Below are 25,581 nucleotides of genomic sequence, written 5' to 3'. Positions count from 1 at the left end.
TCAAAGCCCAGCTTCAATGTAGAAGTATTGTGATTTATTTTTGTTTCGGGCAGTTTCTTTGTCCCTCAGTTTGTTTAATCTATTTGATTTGATTTATTATTGTCACATGTATTAGTATACAGTGAAAAGTATTGTTTCTTGTGCGCTATACAGACAAAACATACCGTTCATAGAGAAAGAAAGGAGAGATACAGAGATAGGCATGTCAATTAACTGGACTGTTCTTTCCCAGATTCGAACAGGTTTTCGAGAAGCATTTAGTTATCAAGAAGCAGTTAGATATAGCATTCGGGGTGAAGGGGATCAAAGGATATGGGGGGGGGACAGAGGGATCAGGCTATAGAGATGGATGATCAGCAATGATCATAATGAATGATGGAGCAGGTTCAAAGGGCTGAATGGCCTGCTCCTGCTCCTATTTTTTATTGTTCTATGTCCTGAGTCTTGTGACTGCATCCATCCATGGATACAGAATGTAACGTTACAATCATAGTTAGGGTGTAGAGAAAGATCAACTTAATGCAAAGTAGGTCCATTTAAAAGTCTAATGGCAGCAGGGAAGAAGCTGTTTTTGAGTTGGTTGGTACGGGTCCTCAGACTTTTGTATCTTTTTCCCGACGGAAGAAGGTGGAAGAGAGAATGTCCGGGGTGCATGGGGTCCTTCATTATGCTGGTTGCTTTGCTGAGGCAGCGGGAAGTGTAGACAGTGTCAATAGATGGGAGGCTGGTTTGAGGGATGGACTAATTGTCTAATTAATCTAACTGTTTTTCAACAAATGCTGACTTGGATGGATATGGGCACAACAAGACTCAGGACATAGAACAACAGAAAATAGGAGCATGAGGAGGCCATTCAGCCCTTTGAACCTGTTGGAATCTGGGAAAGAACAGTCCAGTTAATTGACATGCCTATCTCTGGACTTAATACTGACTCTTTCCAACATTGATGCACTGTAGCTACAGTATGAACCATCTGCAGGATGCACTGCAGCAACTTGTTCCACAGTCTAATCATCTGATAGGTAGAAGAGCAGGATATTTATAATCATGGATTAGGAAGTCAATTTCCTTTAAAAGTGATATTGTGTAATAAAGATTTTCACTAATTTGATTGTTTAAGATTCCAATAATAACTAATTAGTATATCTTTACATTCAAAGGTTAGTATTAATACAAAGCGCAAAAATCTTGCATAAAACAAGGAAGGTAGGAAACCTGGACCCACTCCACAACAAGAGGAACCAGACTCGCTCCTTGAAGGAATCTCACTCTGCTTCATTCTGGTGTCAGCTTGACTGTCACAAGATTCAGACCAATTCCACATTCTAACCACAGCCGCCAAAGCAAAATCACAACAGCCGGACTGTGCTTTTACCTTTTACCTAATGAATAACCAAAGGTAACCCCCAATTCTCTGCAAACCACATTTGAGCATTAGATATTTGGATGAATCCATGACCCAGTCCCACCAATAGGAGCATCTGCCTGTCGAGCTCTCATTTAAAATGATGATGAAAAATCACCGCTACATTTTCCGCAGCATACTGCCTCTGACAGCACTGATCTTTACAAAGAACTCACCCAGAAATTTAAAATCACGGCGATAAAATCTTGTTTAAATATTTAAGAACCAGATTTTGCTGTAGAGATTCATGATTTTTCACTTGCAAGATTTCCAATTTCTGATCATACAAGCCAAATTAGTGAGAGCCAAAGATAAGTTTCAACAGAAAAACTGATAACCAAGCCTTATTAACTCAACTAAGTGAAGACAAAAGAATAAAAGATTTTTCTGGTGTACAATATTGCTACAATAAAGTTACTGAAAATTGAATGAATTAAGAATTGTCAGATAAATCAATCTATATAAATAATATTTTGTGAAAAATTAGGCATTTAGAAATCAAAATAAAAGCTCTCATTATTTTATTTTGATTTGTATTTATGTCACATGTAGTAGTACACAGTGAAAAGTATTGTTTCTTGCGCACTATACAAAGCATACCATACATAGGGAAGGAAACGAGAGAGTGCAGAATGTAGTGTTACAGTCATAGCTAGGGTGTTGAGAAAGATCAATTTAATGCGAGGTAGGTCATTCAAAACTCTGACAGCAGCAGGGAAGAAGCTGTTCTTGAGTTGGTTGGTACGTGACCTCAGACTTTGTATCTTTTTCCCGATGGAAGAAAGTTGAAGAGAGAATGTCCGGGGTGCGTGGGGTCCTTGATTATGCCGGCTGCTTTTCCAAGGCAGCGGGAAGTGTAGACAGAGTCAATGGGAGGGAGGCTGGTTTGCCCTCTTTTTAGGTCAAACCAAATAAACAAACTCAAATTAAGTCAGGACAAAGTAAAAGGGGCAGCTCCCCAAAAAGGAGGGGGAACAGCCCGAACAGAAATCAAAGTACAAAGGAAACTTAAAAACATCAAATTAAAATGTGATTATTAGGGTCGATAACGCACCCCAACCCCTGCGGTGCCCAGCGGGCGCAGAAGGCGTCAACCGCGCCCGTGGAGGGAGGCTGGTTTGCGCGATGGACTGGACTTTGTTCACAACCCTTTGTAGCTTCTTGTGGTTTTGGACAGAAGCAATGTACAAGCCAGCATGTTTTGGCCATTTATGAAGCAACAGCAAATAATTCCTGACTAGCTTTACTCTCTGAAGTGAGCACTAACAGCAGCCCCCATTCCGGCTCACACTTCTCACTCTATCTTTCCTCCAGCATTGAGGGAGCCGGCATCGCGCTTGCGCACTTAGCTGAGGGAGCCGGCATCGCGCTTGCGCACTTGGCTGAGAGAGCCGGCACCGCGCCTGCGCATTTGGCAGAGGGTGCTGGCATTACACATGCGCAGACAGTGGGAGACGGCATTGCGCCTGCGCACTTGGCTGACGGAGCCGGCCATGCGCCTGCGCACTGACAGGGTGAGCCAGACGCGCGCCTGCGCACTGACAGGGTGAGCCGGCCGCGCACCTGCGCACTGACCTCACTCCCCTCTCAGGCGCTGAGTGGTCACCCCCGGGCCGAAGAAGAGTAGGCGGGGCTTGAGGGGTCCTGAGGGTAAACAAGGGACACGTGGTCCGGAAGTGTTGTCAATGGCGGAGGGAAGAGAATGATGCGGCAGGTGAGGGAGAAATAGAGAGAGGGAGAGTGATACAGAGAGAGAGAGGGAGGGAGAGAGAGAGAGAGTGTGCCGGGGGAGGGAGGAATTCTTCAACAAAAGGCAGTGGCAGCAGAATCTTTGAATATTTTTAAGGCAGAGCTGGAAAGATTGTTCAGTAACCAGGGGGTGAAAGGTTACCAGGGGGTCAGGCAGAATGTGGAGTTGAGGTTACAATCAGACCCACTGTGATCTTATTGAATGGCGGAGCAGGGTCTGGGGGCCGAGATGCCTACTCTTCCTCTTGTTGTGGATTGTATGTTAGTGAGTGAGTGTTAGATGGGGAGAGGAATACTCCCTCCCCGGGTTACGCTGCTCTCTCACTCACTCCCCTCTCTCACTCACTCCCCTTTCCCTCTGTCTTTCTGCAGGAATCCAGTGATGAGGCGGAGGACGTGTCGCTCTTTGATGCTGATGAAGAGGTGTCGAGGAAACCCAGGAGGAGGCGGATCCGGTAATACTGGGGTCTGGGTGCAGCAAGGACCCAGGAGGCTGAGCTGGGAGTGGGGTGCTGTTGCTCTGGGCAACGTTGTGCTCTTTTGCAGGGGGTTTCACATTAGATTGATAGGTTGGTAGCTCTTTGGGAATTACAACTATAAGTGAGATCTCTAAGATTTTATCTCTGTGGGTGGGGGAGTTAGCTGGAAGGGCAAAGATTTAAAGTCAAAAGAACTCAGGTGAATCCAGATTTTTTTTTTAAAAAGTAAAATGTTAATTGGTTAAATGAGTCTCCTATTTAAGATGATGGTGAAGGTTTTTTTTTCTTTCGGAGGGCCATTAGTTTGTAGAACTCACTTCATCAGAGACCAGCGGAGGCTGAATCATTGAATATATTCAAGGTGGAGTTAGATTTTTGGTTGATATGGGTTATGAGGGACAGGAAGAAAACTGGAGTTGGAAGGCTACAGCTGTATTCTTGTATATGATGGAGCAGGCATGAGTGGCGAGGGGCTGAATGGCTGATTCCTGCTTTATTTCTGTCATGTCTGTGTGTTTAAAGTGGATGTGAGCCTCACGGAGATGAGAATGCAGTTTCCATGGGGCGAGAGGGGATTTGAATCTTTGGATCACTGGGGGGTGAGCCAGCCTCGGTGTCTGTTTTTCAATTGTCCTTGGCCTGTCTCTGGACTTGGAGGTGTTTATTTTCAGTCTCTTAAAATGATTTGTTAAAAATATGTCACGATTGGTCTGAAAGCAGGAACCGACCAAGCGAGTGAGGAGGAGGTCCAATGCTGAAAGGTCCTTTTTTAGTTTAGATTAGCCCCAGCCTTCGGGTCTGATATCTTAATTGGAAATCTTAATGCTTGCCCAGATCCAGAAAATCACCTACTTCCTCCTTTATTATGCGATTAGAGCCAAAGGGAATTTGCCAAATCAACATCCTGGATTGAAAAAAAAAGCTATATTTTTAGCTTCGTTCAATATGTTAGAAACAAAATTAATTTTCCAGGAAATACAATGGAATTTGATGATGAATAATTGGCCTTGGGTTAGCCAGAGACTTGCTGAGAATGAGCTAAGAAATGTGCATGCCTTATTGAAGCTGACATTGTTCTCTGCTTTTTTTAAAAGCTGTTACTCATTGTCAATGCATAGTTACCATGTTTGTTGAACATTTTGTGCGAAACTTGCTGATTGGAGTACATTGCGAATGAGGACTTTTATTTTTGGTTTCTATATGCCTAGCTTTTCAAAATTATTATACAGATTGATTTATCTGGCAATTCTTAATTCATTCAATTTTCAGTAACTTTATTGTAGCAATCTTTATTGTACACCCGAAAAATCTTTTATTCTTTTGTCTTCACTCAGTTGAGTTAATAAGACTTGCTTATCAGTTTTTGTTGAAACTTGTCTTTGGCTATCATTAATTTGGCTTGTTAGATCAGAAATTGGAAATCTTGCAAGTGAAAAGTAATGAAATAATGACTCTACAGCAGAATGTGGTTCTTAAATATTTAAACAAGGTTTTATCCCCATGATTTTAAATTTCTGGATAAGTCACCCACTGTGATGAGTGCTTGTAAATACACTAAAAAGTAGACTGCATTGGGATACCTTTGATTTTGTATAATGTTTGAAATGATACTTGAAACTTGTACATCTGATGTGCTAATGTAATTTTACAAGATGGAAATTTTAAATTTAATTTAATTTTTGTAAAGATCAGTGCTGTTAGAGGGAGCAGGCTGCGGAAAATGTAGCGGTGATTTTTCATCATTATTTTAAATGAGAGCTCTACAGGCAAATGCTCCTATTGGTGGGACTGGGTCTTGGACTCATCTAAATATCTAATGCTCAAATGTGGTTTGCAGAGAATTGGGGGTTACCTTTGGTTATTCATTAGGTTAAAGGTAAAAGCACAGTCCGGCTGTTGTGATTTTGCTTTGGGGGCTGTGGTTAGAATGTGAAATTGGTCTGAATCTTGTGACAGTCAAGCTGACACCAGAATGAAGCAGAGTGAGATTCCTTCAAGGAGCGAGTCTGGTTCCTCTTGTTGTGGAGTGGGTCCAGGTTTCCTACCTTCCTTGTTTTGATGCAAGATGTTTTGCGCTTTGTATTAATGCTAACCTTTGAATGTAAAGGTAATTATTGTAATCTTGAACAATCAAAATAGTGAATATCTTTATTACACAATATCACTTTTAAAGGAAACTGACTTTCTAATCCATGATTATAAATATCCTGCTCTTTTAAAGAGGAGGATTTAAACTAGTTTTGCAGGAAGTGTGGGAACCAAAGCAAAGGTGAATTAACTGAAGGGGAACAAGAGAGTAGGGCCAGTAAGACACACAGAGAAACAGCAGGTAGGGTGGGATTGCTAATCAGAGAGGGTCTGGTGGACTGAAGTGCATTTGTTTCAATGCGAGAAGTGTAACAGGTAAGGCAGATGAACTTAGAGCTTGGATTAGTACTTGGAACTAATGATATTGTTACTATTACAGAGACTTGGTTAAGGGAAGGACAGGATTGGCAGTTTAACATTCCAGGATACAGATGTTTCAGGTGGGATAGAGGAGGATGTAAAAGGGGTGGGGGAGTTGCACTACTGGTTAAGGAGAATATCACAGCTGTACTGCGGGAGGACACCTTGGAAAGCTCATACAGCGAGACAATATGGGTAGAGCTCAGGAATAGAAAGAGTGTAGTCACAATGTTGGGGATTTACTATAGGCAGCCTAACAGCCAGTGGGAGATAAAGGAACAGATATGTAGGCAGACTTTGACGAGGTATAAAAGTAACAGGGTTGTTGCAATGGGAGATTTTAACTTCCCCTATATTGACTGGGACTTGCTTAGTGCTGGGGGCGTGGATGGGACCGAGTTTGTAAGGAGCATCCAGGAGGGCTTCTTGAAACAGTATGCAGATAGTCCAACTAGGGAAGGGGCCACACTGGACCTGGTATTGGGGAATGAGCCCGGCCAGGTGGTCGACGTTTCAGTAGAGGAGCAGTTCGGGAACAGTGACCACAATTCAGTAAGCTTTAAGGTACTGATGGATAAAGATAAGTGTAGCCCTCAAGTTAAGGTGCTAAACTGGGGCAAGGCGAATTACAACAATATTAGGCAGGAACTGAAAAATGTAGATTGGGGGCAGATGTTTGAGGGCAAATCAACATCTGGCATGTGGGAGGCTTTCAAGTGTAAGTTGATAGGGATTCAGGACCGGCACATTCCTGTAAGGATGAAGGATAAGTGTGGCAAGTTTTGGGAACCTTGGATAATGAGAGATATTGTAAGCCTAGTCAAAGAGAAAAAGGAAGCATTTGTCAAAGCTAGGAGGCTGGGAACACACGAAGCAAGTGTGGAATACAAGGAAAGTAGAAAGAAACTTGAGTAAGGAGGTCTAAAAGGGGTAACGAAAAATCATTGGTCAGCAGGATTAAGGAAAATCCCAAGGCTTTTTATACATGTATAAAGAGCAAGAGGGTAGCCAGGGAGAGGGTTGGCCCACTCAAGGACAAGGGAGGGAATCTATTTGTGGAGCCAGAGGAAATGGGTGGGGTATTAAATGAGTACTTTGCATCAGTATTCACCAAAGAGAAGGATTTGGTGGATGATGAGTCTGGGAAAGGATGTGTAGACAGTTTGAGTCATGTTGAGATCAAAAAGGAAGAGGTATTGGGGTTCTTGAGAAACATTAAGCTAGACAAGTCCCTGATGGAATGTACCCCAAAATACTGAGAGAGGCAAGGGAGGAAATTGCTGGGGCCTTGAGAGAAATCTTTGTATCCTCACTGGCTACAGATGTGATCCCAGAGGATTGGCGAATAGCCAATGTTGTTCCTCTGTTTAAGAAGGGTAGCAAGAATAACCCAGGTAATTACAGGCCAGTGAGCCTTGCGTCAGTGTAGGGAAATTATTGGAGCGGATTCTTCGAGACAGGATTTACTCCCACTTAGAAATAAGTGGACGTATTAGTGAGAGGCAACATGGTTTTGTGAAGGGGAGGTCATGTCTCACTAACTTGATTGAGTTTTTCGAGGAAGTGACAAAGATGATTGATGAGGGTAGGGCAGTGGATGTTGTCTACATGGACTTCAGTAAGGCCTTTGACAAGATTCCTCATGGCAGACTGGTGCAGAAGGTGAAGTCGCATGGGATCAGAGGTGAGCTGGCAAGATGGATACAGAACTAGTCCGTCATAGAAGACAGAGGGTGGCAGTGGAAGGATGTGTTTCTGAATGGAGGGCTGTGACAAGTGGCATTCCTCAGGGATCAGTGCTGGGACTTTGCTGTTTGTAATATATATATAAATGATTTGGAGGAAAATGTAACTGGTTTGATTAGTAAGTTTGCAGACAACACAAAGGTTGGTGGATTTGCGGATCGCGATGAGGACCATCAGAGGATACAGCAGGATATAGATCGGTTGGAGGCTTGGGCGGAGAGAGGGCAGATGGAGTTTAATCCGGACAAATGTGAGATCATGCATTTTGAAAGGTCTAATACAGATGGGAAATGTACAGTAAATGGCACAACCCTTTAGAGTATTGATAGGCAGAGGGATCTGGGTGTACAGGTACACAGGTCACTGCAATTGACAAGCAGGTGGAGAAGGTAGTCAAGAAGGCATACGGCATGCTTACCTTCATCGGCTGGGGCATTGAGTTTAAAAATTGGCAAGTCATGTTGCAGCTTTATAGAACCTTAGTTAGGTCGCACTTGGAATATAGTGTTCAATTCTGGTTGCCACACTACCAGAAAAATGTGGAGGCTTTGGAGAGGGTACAGAAAAGATTTACCAGGATGTTGCCTGGTATGGAGGGCATTAGCTATGAGGAGAGATTGAAAAAACTTGGTTTGTTCTCACTGGAACGATGGGGGTTGAGGGGCGACCTGATAGAAGTCTACAAGATTATGAGGGGCATGGACAGAATGGATAGTAAGAAGCTTTTTCCCAGAGTGGAAGAGTCAATTGCTAGGGGGCATAGGTTTAAGGTGTGAGGGGCAAGGTTTAAAGGAGATGTACGAGGCAAGTCTTTTTACACAGAGGGTGGTGGGTGTCTGGAACCCGCTGCCAGGGGAGGTAGTGGAAGCAGATACAATAGTGAGTTTTAAGGGGCGTCTGGACAAATACATGAATAGAGGGACATGGTCCCCAGAAGTGTAGGGGGTTTTAGTTCAGACGGGCAGCATGGTCGGTGCAGGCTTGGAGGGCCGAAGGGCCTGTTCCTGTGCTGTAATTTTCTTTGTTCTTTGTTCTTTTACTGTTGGATGATTGGAAAGTTCTAAAGAAGCCTATTCTGGCAAAACCTGAAATTATACTTATGTTGCAACAGATCATGTGAAGCTGTAGAACAGGGTATCCTAAACTGAACCCAGTGGTTCTGTAGTGGACATTAGTGCTTTCGTGGTAGCTCAGGCCATCGTAAATGTCCAACCAGAGATGGTTTTCACACTGCGTTGGCTGTTGCTAGGCTGACTAGTGCATCTATCAGCAGCCAATGCACTGTGAAATCAGCCTCTTGAAGGCACAAGTTGCAAATAGCGCAAAAACAATCAATTATTTTGTCTTTTAACTTGTCAACACGATCTGAATGTTTCTCGGAGGTTCCATCAGTACTCTTGGGTGGTCAAAAGAGTTTTGTGGCTGGAAATGTTTGGGGAACCCTGCTGTTGGCACATTTTGAATAAAGTATTTTACTTGGAGCACTGTTTATGCTCCAGAGATTAGGGGCTGGATTTTAAATGTCATGTACTGGGAGGGTGCGTGCCTGATAATGTATGGGAAACCCAAAGCAAGTGCAGAGTGTCTGTCAGTGGCTTTTTAACTCAGTCACTGCACTGACTTAGTTTCATTTATCAGAACATTGAATACAGGAGTTGGGACATTTTATTGAAGTTGTACAAGACATTGGTAAGGCCACACTTGGAATACAGCACACAATTCTGGTCACCCGATTATAGAAAGGATATTATTAAACTAGAAAGAGTGCAGAAAAGATTTACTAGGATGCTACCGGGACTTGATATTTGAGTTATAAGGAGAGGCTGGTTAGACTGAGATCTTTTTTTTCCCTGGAGTGTAGGAGGCTTAGGGGTGATCTTATTGAGATCTATAAAATAATGAGGTGCATAGATAAGGTAGATAGTCAATATCTTTTCCCAAAGGTAGGAGTCTCTAAAACTAGAGGGCATAGGTTTAAGGTGAGAGGGGAGAGATAAAAAAGGGTCCAGATGGGCAATTTTTCACAGAGGGTGGTGAGTGTCTGGAATGAGCTGCCAGAGGTAGTAGCAGAGGCAGGTACAATTTTGTCTTTTAAAAAGCATTTAGACAGTTACATGGGTAAGATGGGTATAGAGGGATATGGACCAAATGCAGGCAATTGAGACTAGTTTAGTGGTTTAAAAAAGGGACAACCTGGACAAGTTGGGCCAAAGGGCCTGTTTCCATGCTGTAAACCTCTGTGACTCTATGACATGTTCTTGTCAATTTTCCTGACCAATTAGGTTTAGTCGGCATGATGATAACCCATGTGATCAACTCCAGGATTTAAAGGGATATCACAAACAACAAATGTAATGGGTTTTGAATCAGGGCATCAACACAAGGAAACTACAGCATGAAATGTACATGCACCAAGGTCACGCCACCCTGAATACGATGCTGGGACTTTAAGAGCTCCTGGAAAGATCCTGTTTCCTATCGACAGAATGGAAGAAGACTACCAAGACTGGCAGAAAGTAGTGGAGGAGGCAGCAGCCGGCATGTGCGATGCCACCCACCTGGATTTGATGCCTACAGTGGTCTAATGACCTAAGCAGGCTGTGAAAGGGAAATGCAGCAGCACATTCAGCTACATTATAATATCTGTAATATGTCAACCCCATCATGTTGCTTCTCAAACTGACTCCAGTGCATCATTCCTCACGCCAATGCACCTGGCAGCTGCACCAATCTTCTCTCTTTATCATTTCCTCACATCTCCATCTAGCCATCCACACTTTCTCTCATCATTATGCAGTGCCATGCCTTTCCCTCATGGTCAGTCTCAGCGGAGGGCACCGGGAGCCCGGGGCGGAGGATGCAGACATTCCAAGCTGTGCTTGGCTGAATGTAGAGAGCTGTTGGTGAAGAGGTTGCTCCTGGGTCAGCAGTGAAGGATGTGTGATGTACTGGCAGTTGTTTCAACTACACTGCACTTGCTTCCAGGGAAACTGGAGAAAGCCATCTCCAGCATCAGTGCAATGATGTTGCAGGCCTTTGTGATGTCTTCATCCAGGGGAAGAGTAACTGCCAAAATGGACCATTAAATGTAGCAATGGAATGAGTGCGTACAAGCCCCTCACTAATAGTTTGTACCCTATGAATATCACCTGTATGTAGGATGACTGATGTCCTAGTCTGGGCTATTTATCACCTCACTGATCTGCAATTATGTGGAGAAGGGCCGTGAGAGGGATGATAATTTAAAAAAAAAGGCAAGGGAGGGGGGGACTCTGTTCAGCTCCATTCCTCCTCTCTCCTTTCCCTCTCCCCCCCCCCCCCCCCCCCCCCCCCCCCCGCCCTCCTAATGCTACTACATGTCCTGATGGCCATGCACAGATGCAGGAGGAGCATTTCACAGAACCCGGATATACTCCAAAACCCAGAAAACATTGATGGAGAGCACATTAACAGTCCAAGCTGGGGTCTGCGCAGTCTGCCTCTGATTCAGCTGAAGTTCCAACATGAATAAGTACCAGTAATACGAATGTTGAAGTTTGAGAAGGTTTACATTTGAATGGGTACAATGTTAGAATATTAAGATTTTAGTTTCATTTTGAATCACATAAATACTTTTTGCGATGGCTCGGTGGGGTGAGTTTTTAAAAAAACTATGCTAAATGTTAAGCCCCCAGAATGAATTGTGAGAAATGGGGGAGCTGTGAAAAGGATGCAGGATTATTTGCAGCATTGCTTTCTGCTGGGGGAAGGTCGTTGATGGGAGTGTGGGGTGGCAGTGGGGGAGTAACTATCAGATAGGTGCACTTGTGGACTTCACAATAACAAGGACGCGTCAGGCAACATGAAGGCTATGTTACTATGTCTCTGCATTATCTGATAAAGGAGTTAGTGAGAATTAATAAGAGCCTCATAAAATCAGAAGGTAGACCCTGAAAACCAAGACATAGTCCTGGAGAAAATCTCCATAGAGAGCTCTGAAGTAGAAATATCCTGACCTCTGCTGCAGCTCGCTGAATTGCTGCTTTCACCTCGCTTCCACTGATGCCAGGAAGCTGGTGCCAACAGGTAAATTCCAAAATCTGTGATAATATTGCTGCAACTGAGTGACTAACAGATTGAAATTGTCAGCCCACTTCTCATAGAGTCATAGAGGTTTACAGCATGGAAGCAGGCCCTTCGGCCCAACTTGTCCATGCTGCCTTTTGTTTTAAACCCCTAAGCTAATCCCAATTGCCCGCATTTGCCCCATATCCCTCTATACCCATCTTACCCATGTAACTGTCTAAATGCTTTTTAAAGACAAAATTGTACCCTCCTCTACTACTACCTCTGGCAGCTTGTTCCAGACACTCACCACCCTCTGTGTGAAAAAATTGCCCCTCTGGACACTTTTGTATTTCTCCCCTCTCACCATAAACCTATGCCCTCTAGTTTTAGACTCCCCTACCTTTGGGAAAAGATATTGACTATCTAGCTGATCTGTGCCCCTCATTATTTTATAGACCTCTATAAGATCACCCCTCAGCCTCCTACACTCCAGAGAAAAAAGTCCCAGTCTATCCAACCTCTCCTTATAACTCAATCCATCAAGTCCCGTTAGCATCTAAGTAAATCTTTTCTGCACTCTTTCTAATTTAATAATATCCTTTCTATAATAGGGTGACCAGAATTGCACACAGTATTCCAAGTGTGGCCTTACCAATGTCTTGTACAACATCAACAAGACATTCCAACTCCTGTATTCAATGTTCTGACCGATGAAACCAAGCATGCCGAATGCCTTCTTCACCACTCTGTCCACCTGTGACTCCACTTTCAAGGAGCTATGAACATGTACCCTAGATCTCTTTGTTCTGTAACTCTCCCCAACGCCCTACCATTAACTCTGGGCTGTTTGCACACAGTGTAAAACATTGCAATTAAATGTGGGATTTGATGGGTAGGAGCCAGTCTCCTGACATGTTGCAGTTAACTCCCTTTTTCTATTTTCCATCTACACCCAAACAAACCCATGACCTTCTGCAGGTTAAAATTAAGCCTACGTGACACTCCTTTGCAGTATGTGAAACAGATAGTGTTGCACTATCGACAAAAGTTATTTTTCCAAAAAAATCTGCAGTTCAAACCCTCTCACAATATGCTATAGTTGTGGTAATGTATTGTTAGATATCAGTGGATTCATATTGTCTCTCTCCTTTTCAAAGGCATCCAGTGGCTTGTTTCTTCCACCTGTTTTTCCGAATTAGTGCAATAGTCGTCTACCTTCTCTGTGAGTTCCTGAGCAATAGCTTCATCGCCTGCTTCGTGACAATAATATTGCTTCTCTCATGTGACTTCTGGACTGTAAAAGTAAGTAACTTCTGGAGCACCTAATTTAGCCATTCAGTAAAGGAGAACTCTTCTGTTATACCGGAAATCCTGTAGCATATATATATACCACCACACATTCAGAGCTGTGTTCTAGCTAGATAAATAGAATCATAGAATCCCTGCAGTGTAGAAGGAGACCATTCAGCCCATTGAGTCTGTACTGACAATCACAGCAGACTCTCTTCCCGTAATGCCATGCATTTACCCTGCTAACCCCACTGACACTAAGGGGCAATTTAGCATGGGCAAGCAGCCTCACCTGCACTTTGGAGTGTGGGTGGAAACCGGAGCACCTGGAGGAAACCCACGCTGACATGGGGAGAATGTGCAAACTCCCACACACAGTCACCCGAGTCCAGAATCGATCCTTAGCGCTGCGAGGCAGCAGTGCTAACCACTGTGCCGCAACATATCTTTAAAAAGAATCTGTTCGGTGACAATTTCCTTTAGATATTGATAATGGCCGTTTGATAGAACATGACTGTTCTTTTTCATTGGTTTTAACCGCACAAAGCTGACAGTACCTCTCAGTCTTTTCTCTTTCCTCAGACGCTGTTGTCGCTAAAGCCCACTCATTATTAGTTCCAGTGACTCCCTGGCAACTCATTCCTCGATGATTTTCCTTTTATTCTGAGTTTCCTAATCTTTAATCTTCCCTTATGTTTGAATCTTAGCAAACATTTTGGCATCGTGGTGTTTACATTCAGTCCAGTGAGTTTTTGGTCTTGGTGACTAGCTCATGTTGATGGCCTTTAGTTTTCCTCTTCGCCACAAGTGACCATGTTCGCTCTGCATCCAAAACTACTGGTCATTTTTAAAGACCTCTCTTGGGTCGCCCTTCAGCCTTGTCTTTTGACCCTGCCTGCTCATCCTTACCTGATGGGCATAACCTCCCAGCAATGGTCCAGCACTTAGTGGTGATTTGCAACTCGTAGCGAATCTCTTTGCCGCTGCAAGTTGCTGTGATTTTGAATATAGCTTGCACTGTGAACTCATTATTTTTCCTGTGATATCTGAGCCATCATGATGTACAAATTTCCAGCCAGTGGAAGTATTGTGTTGGTCATTATTGAACCAGTCGAATGGATTAATAATGATGAGCATATTGTTAGCAGGTTATATAGGTGACAGGATTCTAATGTTCCCTTCAGTTGGACTCCAGCAAATGGTACAAGAACAGAAAATGTTTCTATTCTCTCCCCACTGATGCTGTCAGACATGCTGGGATTTTCCAGCATTTTCTGTTCTTGTTTCAGATTCCAGCACCCATAGTATTTTGCCTTTATTCCAGCAAATGGTACTTTAGCTATACAATTTTAATGTTGCTTTGAGAATTTAATGGCTCAGATTTTGCAATTGCAATGATGGCAAAACTGTCAACAACTTCTTGTGTCTGTACACACACTGCTAAAAACAGAAATGTAGAAGCTGCTGTCGGTGATTCCTCACTCCCCGAGATTTCAACTAAATTAATGTGAACGTCTTTTCTTTAATCTCACCCGGGCCCAAAGAAAATTCTTAACTGCTTGAATGAGAAGTAACTGGGTTTTTAACAGCATGTTAAGTTATAATTACTGCTGAACAATCTCTCTGGCCCTGACACACTACTTTTGTATCCGTGGCATTTCTTTGATCCATGATAAAGGTTTTGTGGAGCTTTGAATAAATATTAAAAAGTTTGTTTTGCAGTTTTGGTTTTTTCATTATTCCCGTGTGTAGGCCCAATCTTTATTTTGCTTTCTATAAAGTTATAAAATTTGAACGTGCAAACCTGCTTGTTACTTCCTGGTTTGCTGTCTGTGAGAATTCTACAGTGTGATTGGCTGCTTAACCTACATATTGTAGGTGCCAGGCAGCAGAAATCACCTATAGCTGGTGCCAAAGTGAAGTTAACTTGGGGAAAGGTGAAATCCCCATCACAGAGCTTGCAAGATCTGTGTGGGCAGTTTTTTTTTGAGATCACTGCTAAATACTGTCACTTTGCTGACCGCAAAGTCTGGGCCATATATCGGAAGTAACTGCTTTGCTGCAACCTGGCTGCTGTCCAGTATGAATGAGTCGAGTATTATTTATCTGTGTTGAACAGTAATGTAGATGTTCAAGTTATGTGCAGCCTTGTTAAAGGAGTGTGTGCCGCAGTTCTAATTGTTACCTGCTATCTGTAGTCAACTGTTATATCCACAGAAGGCTCCAAACCTTGCTGCTGCATATTTGAATTAATAACATGTTTTAACTCTTTATGAAGTCAGCCCTCAATGTATTTGAACTACACCCTTATGACGTGTATTGTGTGAATCACTATGCTGGTGCAACAAATGTTAATCCTCCATTTACACTTCACTGTTTCTATCTCTGGTCCAGAATATCACTGGTAGGCTACTGGTGGGGTTACGCTGGTGGAACCAGGTTGACGATGATGGAAAGAGCCATTGGGTCTTTGAGGCCAAGAAGGTATGGTTGACCAAAAGTTGTTCCTTTTTTTCAGATGAGACTAAAGCAGGCTGTGTATGTGTAGATCTGTAAAGTCAGTGGGTGTGCTAATCTGGAAAGCTGGTTGGTGAAGAATAATATTGGATTTAATCTTTACAAGAACACGAGATAGAAGTAGACCACAGGGTCTGTCGAACCTGCTCCTCCATTCAATACGATCATGGCTTATGAGTTTCATCTGTACTTTGCTACCCGCTTCATAACCTTATAGAAACATGTAAGATTATGAAGGGAATAGATAAGATAGAAGCAGGGAAGTTGTTTCCCCTGGCAGGTGAAACTAGAACTAGGGGGCATGGCCTCAAAATAAGGAGGAGCAGGTTTAGGACTGAGTTCTTCACCCAAAGGGTTGTGAATCTGTGGAATTCCCTGCCCAGTGAAGCAGTTGAGGCTACCTCATTGAATGTTTTTAAGGCAAGGATAGATACATTTTTGAACAGTAAAGGAATTAAGGGTAAGTGGAGCGGGTAAGTGGAGCTGAGTCCACGAAAAGATCAGCCATGATCTTATTGAATGGTGGAGTAGGCTTGAGAGGCCAGGTGGCCTACTCCTGCTCCTAGTTATGTTCTTATGTTCCCATAACCCTTAATTCTGTGAGGAATCAAAAATCTGTCTATCCCAGATTTAAAGATTTTTGATTTGATTTATTATTGTCACATGTATTAGCATACAGTGAAAAGTATTGTTTCTTGCGTGCTATACAGACAAAGCATACCATTTATAGAGAAGGAAATGAGAGTGCAGAATGTAGTGTTACAGTCACAGCTAGGGTGTAGAGAAAGAACAACTGAGTGTGAAGTAGGTCCATTCAAAAGTCTGACAGCCAGCGGGGAATAAGCTGTTCTTGAGTCGATGATGGAGCCATCACAACCTTCTTGGGTAGAGAATTCCGGAGATTCACAACTCCTTGAGTGAAAAGAATTCTCCTTGTCTCAATCCTAAAAGACTGGCCCTTTACCCTGAGACTGTTTTTCTGTGTCCAGGATTCCCCGAGCGGAGGAAATATCTCTGTGTCTACCCTGTCAAGCACTTTCAGAATCTTGAATATTTCAATGAGATTCCTTTTCATTCTTTTAAATTCCAGAGAATATAAGCTCAATTTACTCAGTCTCTCGTCATAGCACAGTCCCCTCGTTCCAGGGACCAATCCAGTGAACCTTCTTTGTACTACCTCAAATGCAAATATATCTTATCTTAAATGTGGGGTCCAAAACTACATATAGTATTCCAGATGTGGTCTGTACAACTGTAATAAGACTTCTTTATCGCAAGAAGGTTGGTGTACAAGAATAAAGGTAGACACATGCTGTTTGCCTTCCTGATTGCTTGCTGTGCACCTGCATGCTAACTCTCTGCATTACTTGTACAAGCACACCCAAATCTCTTCGAAGGTTCACATTTTCAAGTTTCACACCTTTTCAAAAATATCCTGCTTTCTGTTCTTATGACTGAAGTGAATAACCTCACGCTTCCCTCCATTACCATCTTGTTGCCCATTTACTTGACCTGTCTTTATTTCTTTGCAGACTCTCCTCAAAACTTACATTTCCACCTAACTTTGTATCATCGGCAAATGTAGGTTAATTACTTGGACAAAGAGAGAGTAATATATATAGATTGTAAATAGCTGAGGCCCCAGCACCAATCCTTGAAGCACTCCACTGTTGGCTACCTTCCTAGTTGAGAATGCCCCTTTATCCCTTCTCTTTGTTTCCTGTTGTCAACCAATCCTCTATCATGCTAATCTATCCCCCAACTCCATGAGACCTTATCTTGTCTTGCAGCTTGTTGTGTGACACCTTATCAAACGCATTTGAAAATCCATTTACTGGTTCCTCTTTATCCACCCTACTAGTTACTTCCTCAACTGAACTAATTAATTTGTGAAACAGAGTTTCCCTTTCTTAAAACCGTGGTTTTTGGCTGACCATGCCTCGATTTTCTAGGGGCATTATTCCAGCACTTTTCCAACAACTATTGTTGGGCTAATTGGCCTATAGCCCCCCATTGTCTTTCTCCCTTTCCTGGATAGCGGTGTCACATTAACTAAATTCTACGCTGCTGGGACTGTCCCAGACTAGGGAATTTGGGAAATCGTAGCCAGAGCATCTGTGCAGCTATCACTTTTGGAATCCTAGGATATTGACTATTTACTCCTGTGGATTTGTCAGATTTTAGTCTCTTGAGTGTCTCTAGTAGTTTTTGTCTGCGAATAATTTCCTCAATTTTTTCACTCCTCTTGGCACCTATGTTACCCTCTATTGGATATGAAACGTTGTGTCTTCTACTGTGAAGGCAGACACGCAATCTTTGTTTACTGTCTCCACCCATGTCCTCATTTGCCATTTGTCTCTGCTTGTAATGGGCTAACATCTACTTTAGTTACTCACTTCCTTTTTATATTTGTAAAAGCTCTTGCAATCTGTTTTCATATTCCTGGCTAGTTTGCTCTTGTATTCTATTTTTTTATTAACTTTTTGGTTGCCCTTTGCTGGTTTCTAAAATGTTCCCATACTTCAAACTTGCTACTATTCTTTGCAACCTTAAAAACCTCTTCTTTTAATCTTCCCTCAACCTGCTGAGAAAGTCCCAGATAGACCTTTCTTACTGAGTTTGTTTTTGACCAAATGCATTTTTGAACTTTCTTTAAATCTTTCCACTGTTTATTTAGAGCCACATCTTTCAGTCTATTTCCTGATTCAACCATAGCTAGCTCTCCACTCGTACCTGCAGAGAATTGCCTTTTAAGTTAAAGATTCATGTTGTGATTGGAATGTGTCACTTTCAAACCTGACATGGAATTCGATTGTATTATGATCACTATTTCCTGATGGATCTTTACTACTTTTACTAGATCTAAAGTAGTCATTTCCACAACATATTGCTTCAGAAAACCTTCTACAAACTCAGACTACCCGTGCCAATTTAATTGGTCCAGTCTTAATGAAGATTAAAGTCCCTCACAATTATCATATTTCACTTGTTCCAAACTCCAATAATTTATTGTCTTAACAGTAAGTTAAATTACAAACGTACACATACTAACAGCCACCCTCCATTACCGGTAATTTCAATAGATGTTTCTTTATATGTGCTCAAGTGAAATCCCAATTAATGTCCATTGCCTCGATGTAATTAAACACACAATTATTGGTTTTGGTTTGGTTTATTAATAGGGGGGTGTAATTTGGTGTCCATGTGGCTGGATGAGGAGGAATTTCTTCAGCCAGAGAGTGGTGAATCTGGAACCCTTTGCCGTAGAAGGCTGTGGAGGCCAGGTCATTTTAAGACGGAGATAATTAGGTTTTTGATTAATAAGGGGATCAGGGGTTATGGGGAAAAGGCAGGAGAATGGGGATGAGAAAAATATCAGCCATGATTGAATGGCGGAGCAGACTCGATGGGCCAATTGGCCTAATTCTGCCCCTATGTCTTCTGGCGACGCAGGCAGCAGGGAGGCGGCTTCAGAGTAGCTCTGACTGTAATTCCTTATTAATTTTTATTAACCTGTTGGACTTCAACCTGGTGTTGTTAAAACTCTTACTGTGTTTACCCCAGTCCAACGCCGGCATCTCCACATCATGTAATTCCTTATTGCAGAGTCTGATTTACCTGCAGGAAATGGGCACCACCTTGTTAAAAATGAACCAACGAGTATTGGGCAAAGGAAGTAGTTAAGATGCTTGGAGACATGCTGGTTAGGGTGCATTGGCCATGCTAAATTCTCCCTCCGTGTACCTGAACAGGCATTGGAGTGTGGCAACTGGGGGATTTGCAGTGTTAATATAAGCCTCATCATCAAAGGCAATCAATGTTGAAGAAAGTTGTTTTTCCTGAATAATCAAGAGAGGGTTGTTTTTTTACAAGTACATAAGTAATACCTGAAATATTTTTAAACTGATTACATAAATATTTATGGATAGTTGGAAACCTTTTTAATCAGGCTGGATCCAGATAATAGTTGTATTGAGTTTGAGTTCTGAGGGAAAGAGCAGAATATAAAGTTAACCTGTTCTAATTTTCAATGCTTTTTTTTCTCTGTGTGGTTTTTATAGCCTTCAAGTAAAGGGAAGAGAACCTCTTCCGAAGCAGAATCCAAAATCTTCTGGTTAGGATTAATCATCTGTCCCATTGTGTGGGTCATTTTTGTCTTCAGCACTTTCTTTTCCTTTAAGTTGAAATGGTTGGTAAGTACTTGACCTGCAACCTACGTGTAGTTTTGTGGTTTAGATTTTTCTCTCAAAATGTTGATCGTTTTTTAATATATTTGCATAAATGCTAACAATGTGGATAATTTTCTGTACCCTGAGAAATTGCAGTATCGAGAGGGGCGGCACAGTGATTAGCACCTGCTGCCTCACAGCGCCAGGGACCCGGGTTCAATTCCCGGCTTGGGTCACTGTCTGTGTTGACATTCTCCTCCTGTCTGCCTGAGTTTCCTCCGGGTGTTCTGGTTTCCTCCCACAGTCCGAAAGACATGCTGGTTAGGGTGCATTGGCCATGCTAAATTCTCCCTCCGTGTACCTGAACAGGCGTTGGAGTGTGGCAACTAGGGGATTTTCACAGTAACTTCATTGCAGTGTTAATATAAGCCTACTTGTGACACTAGTTTTTTTTTAAAAAAGGGTTGTTACCCTTGTATCATTTGAAATGTTGTTGTAAAAATTCATGCCAGTCTTGAAATAAATTTAAAACGGTGGGGATGGGGAGAGGATGACAATGGATTTTATTCCGCATGTAGTTTTGGTAAATCAGTGGTAAAAGGTGGATATTGTTTCAAATCCATTGGCTGTCTTTCCAATTGTTCTTACTGTTTTCCTTCCTTTGGAACAGGCCGTGGTTATTATGGGTGTTACACTTCAAGGATCTAATCTCTATGGATACATAAAATGTAAATTAGGAAGTGGAAAGAATCTAACTAGTATGGCCACCTCCTATCTGGGGCGCCAGTTCTTCAAGACGGTGAGTTAAATCTGAGACTCTTGTTATCCCATGAGACCAAAACAGAATTTAATGTTCTTCTTATGACTCTTCCTCCAAGCGCAAGAGGGAAGAAATGGATTATATACTTTGAGAGGGAGTGGAACAGAGTGGAATGTCAGTGACTGGTGGGAGCTCAGAGAGATTGCAACAAAGCTGTAGCAAAACTTAGGAGCAAGTGACAGATGGCCTGGAGTGGGAGAGGGGGTTTTTGTATTAAGGCAAAAAAATGTTTGGGATATATGAAAAGAAAAGGATAAGATGGTGGAGAGTGATCACGGTCTAACGTTCAGAGTCTGGAGGCCTGTAACCTGCCTAATCGGAAGATGAGGTGCTGCTGCTCCTATTTGCGTTGGGCTTCGCTGGAGCATTGCAGCAAGGCAAGGACGGGCATGAGAGCAAGGTGCTGAGTTCAAATGGCGAGGGACAGGAAGATTGAGGTCATGCTCGCGCGCAGAACGGTCACCCAGCCTGTGTTTAGCCTCCCCAAAATCAATTTCTGTTTTGTTTCCCTTTGTGCCTGTTGATAATGTTTGGCGCCGGGCTGGTGGCGGTGTTTGGCGCCGGGCTGGTGGCGGTGTTTGGCGCCGGGCTGGTGGCGGTGTTTGGCGCCGGGCTGGTGGCGGTGTTTGGCGCCGGGCTGGTGGCGGTGTTTGGCGCCGGGCTGGTGGCGGTGTTTGGCGCCGGGCTGGTGGCGGTGTTTGGCGCCGGGCTGGTGGCGGTGTTTGGCGCTGGGTTGTGGCTCCTTGGATGCTGTCAGTCACCTCTTAAGTGGTCAGTTTTCATTTTTTAATCCTCTGTGGGAGACGTCACGGCTGATCTGGATTGACTGCTGTGTTTTGAGATTTCATTCCAGATTTTCTCTTGTGCTCAGTGTCAAGCAGAATAAGTGGAAGCACTCGCTGCAAACAGTCCAGAGCATTGTTTTGGATGTGTTATCTGCCCAGAGAAAAGCTTCTCGATGTCGCAACAAAAACGTTAATTCTGTTTCTCTCTCCACAGGTGCTGCTGAGTTTTTCCAGCATTTTCTGTTTTCATTTTACATATCCCTAACGTTTACAGAGAACAGGCTGCTGTGTATGAATACATGTTGCTTCTAGCAAGCGTAAATGAGCCACATTACGGGCTTGATTGACATCTTTAATTCCTGAGTATTCTAATAGCCACACTATTAACCAATCTGGTCCATCCAGTTTTGCTGAGGTTAGTTTGAGCATCTCCAGTGCTGCCATCACTTAATTCAAAGCAGTGCAGGGACTGAGATGTCCAAGACCACATCACAGACAATACTTCTTACAGACAAGAACCAGATCCACGTTTACACATAGAGAGTGCATGGATTACAGCTGATGACTTTTTCACCGAAATCTACAGGGTTTTCATTTGGTGAAATGGTTTTGAGTTAAACCTCTCCTACTCCTGAATCAAGACCGTGACATTGGTCTGAGTGAAAGAACTCAAAATGAAAAGATGCCATTCAGACTACGCTCCACACCATTTTAGTGTTGATGTAATATGATTATAGACATGGCGATCAAGGGTTCAAATGATAATTTGTGGGTGGTATATTTAGATCTGTTTCTGTAACAGCAGCCCATTAATCTGGCAGTTACAGCATGTGGGTTGTTCTCTGCACCCATGGGAATGCACCAGGCCTGTTTAATCTACATAGACAAAGGTCAACTGACCTTGACTTGATTCAGCGTGATGAATAATGTCTTTGTGAGCTGACAGATCTGTACAGCCTCTATTGAAAATAATATGGAGCGTAGGCACTGATATCCTAATGAGGAAAAGATTCCAATAATTGATCCATTACGTTGCAAGTGATGCTGTCAGCGTAGGGCCGTCAGCACAATTTATCTGCAGCGCCCCGTGTAAGATTTCTCCGTTTAAAACCTTTCTGGTTTGCGTTTTGCTGCCTGACTGAGGGAGACTGAAACTGGCTGACAAGTGCCTGGCAGCTCCTGATAATAGTGCCAAAGAACAGTGCAGCACAGGAACAGACCCTTCGGCCCACCAAGCCTGTGCCGGCACACCATGCCTTTCTAAACTAAAGTGCCGATTGATATGTACAGAGGCATCATTTACGACAGGTTTCCTTCCTCTTAAAGAAGTAAGTATCAAGCTTTGCACGTTCCTATGGGGAAAATCTGCCCCCAAATGATGCCTCCAATCCGGGAGACATTATGTCGTCTTACGATCTATAGCAGCATGAATCTAACAAATAAATCCTATTTAATAATGTGTTTTGAATTTCTGGCAAATGTTTAATGCATAATTTGTGAGCCCTTCATCTTTGTGGCTGACTGCCTTTGATAGCTTATCATTTACTGTTTTCTCTCTCAAATTATACACCCACGAGCCTACAGCTTTGTCACTTTGTACAGAGAGAATTTGAAATGCAATTGTTTCTAATATTGAGTGGAGGTGTAAGCTATTAGTCATTTATAATGCACACTTGGTACAAAATACCCCCAGCCAGCATCCATATTTTGTTTTGATGAACTTTATTGTGCCACCAAATGAATGAAATAGGCAAAAAAAATCATTCAGCTCGTGCAGATGCTCCCAATATTGACATGATTTAAAACGGTGGATATTAATGTACCAACGAATGAGTTCCAGGCTGTAATCTGGTCTGCTGGTTCAGATAATGGTTGCGTACCTTGTAAATGCATTTACAGGGACCTGGGTGTGCAAGTCCACAGATCCTTGAAAGTGACGTCACAGGTGGAGAAGGTGGTGAAGAAGGCTTATGGCATGCTTGCCTTTATAGGACGGGGCATAGAGTATAAAAGTTGGGGTCTGATGTTGCAGATGTATAGAACGTTGGTTCGGCCGCATCTGGAATACTGCATCCAGTTCTGGTCGCCACACTACCAGAAGGACGTGGAGGCTTTGCAGAGAGTGCAGAGGAGGTTTACCAGGATGTTACCTGGTATGGAGGGGTTTAGTTATGAGGAGAGATTGGGTAAACTGGGGTTGTTCTCCCTGGAAAGACGGAGGATGAGGGGAGACTTAATAGAGGTGTATAAAATTATGAAAGGCATAGATAAGGTGAATGGTGGGAAGCTTTTCCCCAGGTCGGTGGTGACGTTCACGAGGGGTCATAGGTTCAAGGTGAAGGGGGGGGAGGTTTAACACAGATATCAGACGGACATATTTTACACAGAGGGTGGTGGGGGCCTGGAATGCGCTGCCAGGCAAGGTGGTGGAGGCGGACACACTGGGAACGTTTAAGACTTATCTAGACAGCCATATGAACGGAGTGGGAATGGAGGGATACAAAAGAATGGTCTAGTTTGGACCAGGGAGCGGCGCGGGCTTGGAGGGCCGAAGGGCCTGTTCCTGTGCTGTATTGTTGTTTGTTAAATTTCATTGAAATAGCTTTGCGATGTCATACAAAGAGACTGTAATGCTATTATCTAAGTCAGCGTGGTATTAAAAATATAGAGATAGCTACATTACAATGCATTTTTGGAAAACCAAGCAGAATATTTGAGCACAGTAATGAAAGCAAAATACTGTGGATGCTGGAGAGCTGGAATAAAAGCAGAAAATGCTGGATAAGCTCCGTGAGTCTGGCAGCATCTGTGGAGAGAGAAGCAGAGTTAACAGTTCGAATGCATATCGCACAGCTCTGAAAAGTCATACCAACTCGAAACGTTAACTCTGTTTTCTCTCTCACATGTGCCAGACCTGCTGAGTTAATCCAGCATTTTTTTATTTTGTGTAGACTATATTTAAGCTACCTGGCTGATGGAGTTCACTTCTTGTTTGACATCACAGGCACTGAAGAAAGAAGAGAACACAGAATCCTAAAAGGAGGACGGCATTGTGGAAAGAAACTTGAGATGTCTTTTTTTGTATTGTGAACTTTGGAACTCCTGTTGCTGAAAAATGGCAATTTTTACATTTGTTTTTCTCTCTTTAAGAATTGCTTTGGGGTAAAGAAAGATCGGATAAATTGCGATCATCTCATGATTTGTAGCTTTTACATTTTTTCTCCCCCCCCCCGTTAATTATGATCGGAAGCTGTCGTGGTTGGTTTTGATTTGAGCTGATTTAATTATCTCTGATTGAGCCTTTGAAGCAATATCTAATGTTTAGAACCATTCCAAATAGTTAAACTATGTCTGGGGGATGGGCAGGTGTGTATGAGGAAGGGAGAACGTCATCACTCCTTGGGGTAGGGGGGAAATCAAGGCTGATATTTAAAACTTTTATCATAAACACAATGATATTTTGGGAGGGGGGAACAAGGTTTAGAAATTGTGTGTGCTTTCTAATAAAATGCTAGTCTGAGAGATCTGAAGTGTTTGAGCTACTCTTTAAGGAGGAAATAATGTGGTTAAGAAAAGAACATCTTTTATAAATGCACAAATTTCCAATTTTTAAAGTTATAGCAATAAATTCATGTTTAAATGCATGACTCATCGTACACTAAATGGACAAAATTTACTTTTGTACAGACGCAATGTTTGTGGAGAGATTAAAACTGAATTTGGAAAACTTCTGACTGTGATTGACGCTATTACGATTGACCTGGTAAATAAAAGCTCTCGAAGGCTTAAGGTTGTGGAATTTCACCCGATCTGCAGGCTGAAAATGAGTACCAGACACTTTTGCCATGGTTCTGGTGCGATGCGTTTGAATGCCATGCAAAACCAAATGATCGCAGATGTTGGAAATCTGGACTGGAGAAAAGTTTGTAGTGGTGTTTCCCCCGGGGTCGCTATTGGGACCCTTGCTTTCCCTGATAGATATTGACTATCTAGATCTTGGTGAGCAGGGGGGAAATTTCAAAGTTTGCAGATATAACTAAACTTGGAAGTATGGGAAACCGTGAAGAGGACGGTGTAGAACTTGAGGACATTGATAAGTTGGTGGAATGGGCAGGTAGTTGAAGTT

General features: G+C 42.8%; 1 protein-coding gene across 1 annotated transcript; it reads left to right on the top strand.

The window, feature by feature from the left end:
- The first annotated feature begins 3,020 nt into the window (after positions 1-3,020).
- LOC144501583 (Golgi apparatus membrane protein TVP23 homolog B-like) lies at positions 3,021-25,186 on the top strand. Its single transcript, XM_078225446.1, has 7 exons — positions 3,021-3,119; positions 3,527-3,609; positions 13,032-13,176; positions 15,559-15,648; positions 19,743-19,874; positions 20,521-20,649; positions 24,460-25,186. The coding sequence occupies exons 1-7, from the start codon at positions 3,108-3,110 to the stop codon at positions 24,490-24,492; spliced, it is 624 nt and encodes a 207-aa protein (XP_078081572.1). The 5' UTR covers positions 3,021-3,107; the 3' UTR covers positions 24,493-25,186.
- The last annotated feature ends 395 nt before the right edge of the window (positions 25,187-25,581 follow it).

Source organism: Mustelus asterias, chromosome 12 (genome assembly GCF_964213995.1).
Source record: "Mustelus asterias chromosome 12, sMusAst1.hap1.1, whole genome shotgun sequence".
Lineage (NCBI taxonomy): Eukaryota > Metazoa > Chordata > Chondrichthyes > Carcharhiniformes > Triakidae > Mustelus > Mustelus asterias.
Note: the sequence above shows the minus strand (reverse complement) of the source record. Positions and strands in the feature narration are given on the sequence as shown.

Coding starts and splice junctions, on each gene's coding strand:
- LOC144501583 (XM_078225446.1), top strand. Junction 13,177..15,558: donor GTGACTTCTGGACTGTAAAA/GTAAGTAACTTC, acceptor TCTCTGGTCCAG/AATATCACTGGTAGGCTACT. Junction 15,649..19,742: donor GGGTCTTTGAGGCCAAGAAG/GTATGGTTGACC, acceptor TGGTTTTTATAG/CCTTCAAGTAAAGGGAAGAG.